This window comes from Sinocyclocheilus rhinocerous, unplaced genomic scaffold (genome assembly GCF_001515625.1).
Source record: "Sinocyclocheilus rhinocerous isolate Xijiao unplaced genomic scaffold, SAMN03320098_v1.1 scaffold1907, whole genome shotgun sequence".
NCBI lineage: Eukaryota > Metazoa > Chordata > Actinopteri > Cypriniformes > Cyprinidae > Sinocyclocheilus > Sinocyclocheilus rhinocerous.
The window spans coordinates 789344-795569 of record NW_015628766.1 but is presented as its reverse complement, the minus strand read 5'-3'; the positions used below and the strand labels follow the sequence as shown (position 1 = coordinate 795569).

General features: G+C 36.7%; 1 protein-coding gene across 1 annotated transcript in view; it reads left to right on the top strand.

Moving 5' to 3' along the window:
* Positions 1-778: 778 nt before the first annotated feature.
* Positions 779-6226, top strand: part of LOC107738477 (integrin alpha-6-like) — a gene marked incomplete at its 5' end in the record, with an annotated part of 31470 nt that continues 26022 nt past the window's right edge. The window contains one exon of the mRNA XM_016550237.1: positions 779-826. Within this exon, the coding sequence (XP_016405723.1) occupies positions 779-826 (48 nt within the window). The remainder of the gene's footprint in view (positions 827-6226) is intronic.

The window sequence follows — 6226 nt, the reverse complement described above, 5'->3', positions numbered from 1 at the left end:
GTGCAGTACTATGTACTGGAACACAGTACACTGGAACACTGTACACTGGAATACAGAACAGCATCCAGAACTGGCACTATCCATTAATATTCAATGATTGCACTTTTTTTGTGGTGTGTGCATCTAGTATTGTACTAAAACTTTAGTTAAGTTAAACGTATACATCTTGACTAAAAGGTATATGCAACTTTTTGGTCAGCTTTTTGTGCTTTTGAGGGTTGACACTGTTGTAATTCCATGGAAAGGATGGCCTATTCAAAAATTTAAGTAATACGGATTTGGAACAATATTCATGAGGGAGAGTAAGTAATGACTCTGGGAGAATGATCTTTTATGTATTTTCAGGGCATGACTTTATCCACACAGTACTGTGCTCATTACTTGGAAATAAGCTCTGCATGCATATTTAGCTTCATGGAGCTCATTAGAGATGTCTGGTCTCCTTCTTCTTCCTCGCTGGATATGTCTGGTCTCCTTCGTCCTTTAATTTTAAACCTCTTTGACCTCAAACACTGCAAGGATTAGATTGTAGGTGGGATCCTTAGTACTTAAGGTTATTTGAGATACGTAGACGAAAGTGTTTCTAGAACACATTTTATCGAATTCTCGGTAATGACAATTTGATATTGTTTGGTGGTTCTCTAAAAAGCACACCCATGTTGCCTTGGCAGCGTCAGACACGCATTAGAAATGTCAAGCCTAGCACACTATAGTGAAAGAATGCGTGCAGAAGCCTGTAACTCATTCCTGAACCTCCTACTGCCATCAACCCTGGCAGCACGGGAGAGAGACTCCCAGGATTGACCTCATGTTTGTCCTGCAGAGAGTGAGTCTACCAGTTGTGCAAGTGACTGATGTAGAGTTTTAGTGTGACATTGATGTGTTAGATTTACATTTGCATTTAGTTATTTAGCACATTCTTTAATCCAAAGCAGCAGAACACCACATGCTGTTGATCATACAAAAGCCAACAATACACCATGCCAAGTTTGATGAGTAAGCAAGACTACCACAGAAACAAAACATCATACTTTTGGTTATCAGAATAACAGATTAAGGAAGACAAACTGTTGCTTATTAGCAAACCTCACATCACCAACATTTTGCAACTTTGCTTAACTGAATTGTGCAATTTATATAGCAGCATCTGATTTTTATGGATTTATGATGTATTTCAAATATTTCAAACCACACCTAGTGTGTATCTTGGGCTTGGCAGACTGGCTGGCTGTGTTGGAACACAACAAATCTGTTAGTCAGTACCACATGCCCTACAGGTGTGTGTATGTGTGGAGGTGATTCACATTACTGCAGGCCAAGGCAGGGCAGGGTGTGTGTTATGGGGGGAGTGTAGCATTGATGTAGAATTCCTTGGCTTGTCACAGCTGGCAGGATGGAGCCGCTATTTGGTAATGTAGGCAGTGTGTGTGTTTGTATGGCACTTTAACATTTCTCTTGTGACTAAGTGACAGTCAAACACAAGTTGGAAATGAGAAGCATAAACCTGAAAAGTGACTCCAGTGTGTGTACTCACTAATAAAATACATACTGCTGCTAATAACAGGGCACTTGAAAAACAGATTCTCTTAGCAAACAGTCAGTGGCTACTTTGTTAGTGGATACCTCATTCACTTTACCTGGTTGTTTCACCTGAGTTTAAATTAATCTAAAAAGTTATGTGAGTTTTATAAATATTGAAGAGAAAGCTCAACCAAAATTAAAATAGTAATTTCTGTCCTTCTGATCAATTTACTTACTCTCCTGTTGTTCAAACCCATGGGGCTTTGGCTATTATTTTTGCATGGAACACAAAAGGAAGCTGCACTTTTTGCTTACAATGAAAGTGGGTGAGGACCAGGAACATTACACAGTTTCAAGGACATTCTGCTAAATATCTTCTTTTGTGTTGCACACAAGAAATAAGTTCACATGAGCTTTGAATGACAAGATTATAAGTAAATGTTTTTTTTTTGTTTTGTTTTTTTTACAATTTATCTCTTGAAAACACAAATGCCGAAAAAGAGTAGCATGTCAGGTGGGATACATGAATATGTCAAATGTCCTGATTTTTTATTTTTATATTTTTTAATAATTAAAAAACTTTTTTAATGTTAAGTTTTTTTCTATATTACAAATATCTCCAGCTAAAGTAATATTTCTTACTGATATTAAAAGTATTATTTATCAATGCAGTTTTTTTTTCTAATGTCTCAGTCAAAGGTGTGGAATATTAACATGCAATTGTGGTCAGCATATTAGGGAGGTATTGTCAGATTACTCTGGAGTCTAATTTTTTCTGTGTTACTCTTTGTGAAATGATCCTGTTGTTACAGAGAACCTGTAAAAATAGTGGGAAACACTATTTTTTTTTTCTAATGTCTCAGTCAAAGGTGTGGAATATTAACATGCAATTGTGGTCAGCATATTAGGGAGGTATTGTCAGATTACTCTGGAGTCTCATTTTTTCTGTGTTACTCTTTGTGAAATGATCCTGTTGTTACAGAGAACCTGTAAAAATAGTGGGAAACACTATTCGGCAAGTGTGCCCAGACCTTAACTCAGGGGGAAGAACTTGGCTGAATGTAATTTTAAGATCTAAGCTCTTATTGAACCTGAGCCCTCAGCAGTAATTGATTGGTTTTGACTTGCCAGTACTTCACTGAAGCAGTCTGAGCTGGTAGTGCTTTCATGGGAGTTGTTTCATAAGTACATTGCAGCACTTTCTTTTCTTTTTATTTTGAAAGATTTAGTTAAACAGAATGGTATCCACCAATTTTACTGATTCAATAGTAAAATGCATCCTGGACAAGAGTGAAGCACTGCTACACCTGTCAATGAACCACTGTGCTAAGGGTTTTAAACGTCCTTGATGTGTGCAGAAATTAAAGTAAATAAACATCCAATTGAAACATTCTCTGACAAGCCCATACATATACATGCACAAGGCTTCACAGAACATGCAGTGACCTGAGTTCATGTAATGCAGGTACTCACCTAAAAAAAATAACAATGAGCATTCAACCTGAAATGTGACATGCACCAAATTTTAGTGTTTTTCTTCTTCTTCTTATTTTTTTTATTTTGTTTTCATTTTATCCACCTCAATTAACACTCTTGACATTGTGAGTGATGTATCTAGTCACAAAATCATGTATTGTTGAAATCTGAGACCTTCCTTTTAAAATCTGATCACAAGTGGTCACAGGAGACATATTTGAGATGCATGTTCTGGTGCAAACAGGATCTGGGTATTTGTGGGGGCAGGGGTGTCTGTGTCTTCCGACTTTCACAGTGAACTTTGCTGTGTGACATATTTTAAAGGTTTCTTTGGGTATCTGTTTCCTCAACACATGCTTGAACAGTAATAATCAAACTTTAATCTGATTTGAATTAACATGGTGGAACACTGTATCCACCGAAAACTCATTCAATCAATATTATATACAATTTGACCCATATCCCAGAGTGCAATGGGTCTAGTCGGTATGGAAATGGGCTACTGCTCCTTGATTTGTACATCAGTAAGAACAGGCAGGTATTGGTCTTATTCATCTGTTACTCTCTATTGCATTGGCCAGTCTCAAGTATTATTAACCCACTGTAGTTTGCCCATATAACCCGATCTCATGAAAATGCATATAAATATACGCCAAATAAAAACGAAAACTCGTGGTATTGATATGCAAAAATGGACTTTGGCGTGTATATGCTACGCGATGTGTAGGATTAGGGTTGTGGGGTAGATGCGTATCATATGTATGCGAAAACTGCATATTATATGCACGCCAAACACGTGCGTAGAATATACACGCCAAAGTCCATTTTTGCGTATCAATACCACGAGGTTTCGTTTTTATTTGGCGTATATTTATATGCATTTTCATGAGACCGGGCTCGCCCATACAATGTGTCTTGCCACCACTGTCATGCCAGATCCACACCTCACTGAAAAACTCAACCGTGCTGCCTGTTAGAATATCCTCATGGGAATGCTTGTCCCTTTCTCTCCCTCTAATTTCTTATTTCTTAAATCTCAAATATAATAATGGCAAAAATAATAATAATAAAGAACACACACACACACACACACACACATACACACACACACACACAAACACACACTGCTGTGGCACATAAATAATGCTGTATACTGCTGCTACTATATTCAAATGACCCTGTGTAGTCAGGTTTAAGTCCCCACCAGGATATATAAACCAGTACACACACACACACAAACACACACTGCTGTGGCACATAAATAATGCTGTATACTGCTGCTACTATATTCAAATGACCCACCACTTTTATTTGTGTGGATACATTATTTTGTTTATCACCTTTTCAGTGATAGTTCACCCTAAAATTTAAATTCATCGTTCATCAAAAGTCATCATTTACTCATCCATTTGCCTTTCCAAACCCTTTCCAAACCCAAAATAAAGATATTTTTAATGAAACCCTTAGAGATTTCTGTCCCTTCATTGAAAGTCCATTCAACCAAAATTTCAAGCTTCAGAAAATTCATAAAGACATTGTAAAATAAATTCATGTCAAATGGTTAAATCTAAGACACATGATCTCTTCATATGAGGAACAGATTGAATTTTTTGAGCTTGAAATTAAACTGTTATTCAAAAATAAACATTGAAATAAACATTGCACATACTGTACATAGAGCACATCAAATATGGTCAACAGCAGCATTATAGTAATTGTTTGATGCGTAAGAACAAACCTCATTGGATCTTGTATATCAAGCAAGCATGTTTGAGTTTTCGTTTACCATATTTGATGGGTTTATGTGTGCGATGTAGCCTGCAGTTTACTGTATCTGTATCATCCCAGACCTTGTGATAAAAGGGCCCACTAAGATCTTGAATAGTATTGTCTATTGAGCCATAGAAAAATATTTAAAAAATATCAAAGCCAGGTCCTGTGAATGTTAGTAACAACCCTGGCTCTATTCAACACATCTTTTGCGAATATACCTCAAGACCTGTAGGTAGTCATGAAGGTATCATTGCCTCAAAGAAGTTGGAATATCTTGTTCTCCAGCAGGACCTTTGTTGTGCACAGTAGGTCAGGTAGTATCAGTTTGCAGTCTGTCTTTAAGCGTGGAGTCTTTGAAATGTTTTAGGCACATCTGGAGCTATAATTCAGCAGCTGTCAGTTTGTAATGTGAATCATGACACTCCAATCCTCCTCAGCAGACCCAGCTTTTGCACCATAGCAATGGCCTCCTCTGTAGATTCCTCAAAACACCAGTGATTAGCATTCCATGCAAAATTATGAGAGTGTGTTTATAAAATTGCCTTGCCTAGTACAATATGACCATGATTTACTGCTTTTCAAATAAAAACATGCTTTTAGTCATATCAGTGAGCAGTGTTGGGGGTAACGCATTACAAGTTATGTAATCAGATTACTTTTTCCAAGTAACTAGTAAGTAATGCATTGCTTTTGAATTTACGAGAAAATATCGGCGTTACTTTTTCAAATAAGTAACGCAAGTTACTTTTTGTTTTCCCATTTATTGACTGACGCCTCTCCTGCAGAGGCACTTCCTTCAGCCTGAGGCGTATTAACTTCACTTCTGGTGTGAAAGCGCCTTTACAGTTCAGTTGGGTTTTTAATTATGAAAAATAAATGAGCAAATCCAGCTCAAGTGACAAAAAAGTAACGTAATGCATTACTTTCCATAAAAAGTAACTAAGTAACACAATAGAGTAACGCAATATTGTAATGCATTACTTTTTAAAAGTAACTTTCCCCAACACTGATTCCGCATCCTATCAAGCGTCTAATTAGCTTTGTTCACACTGCAGCTCAATGTGGCCCAAATCTGTTTTTTGAATGTCAGTGTAAAGACCATAACTGACATATTCAGTTCCAAATTTTCCCATCAGTGTAAACAGTAAAGTCGGCATTCATGCAATTTTTTTTATCTAACTCAAAATTTTAAATTAATACAACACCTGGACTAGGGCTGTCAAAATGACTGAAAAACTAAATTCGAATTTTTCACTTAAATATTATCAAAATTCGAATTATATTCGCATTTAAAAGGCATAATTTCAGTTAGGGGGGGAAAAAAGCTTTTGGCTTCTCTCCTGAGGCCACAAGAGGGCGCATCGAGCAAAATATTATGCACGTTTCTTCAAAGCGTAATAAAATAACACGACTATCTTTGAAAAAAAGTGCATAATGTTTAAAATAATGTTTATAA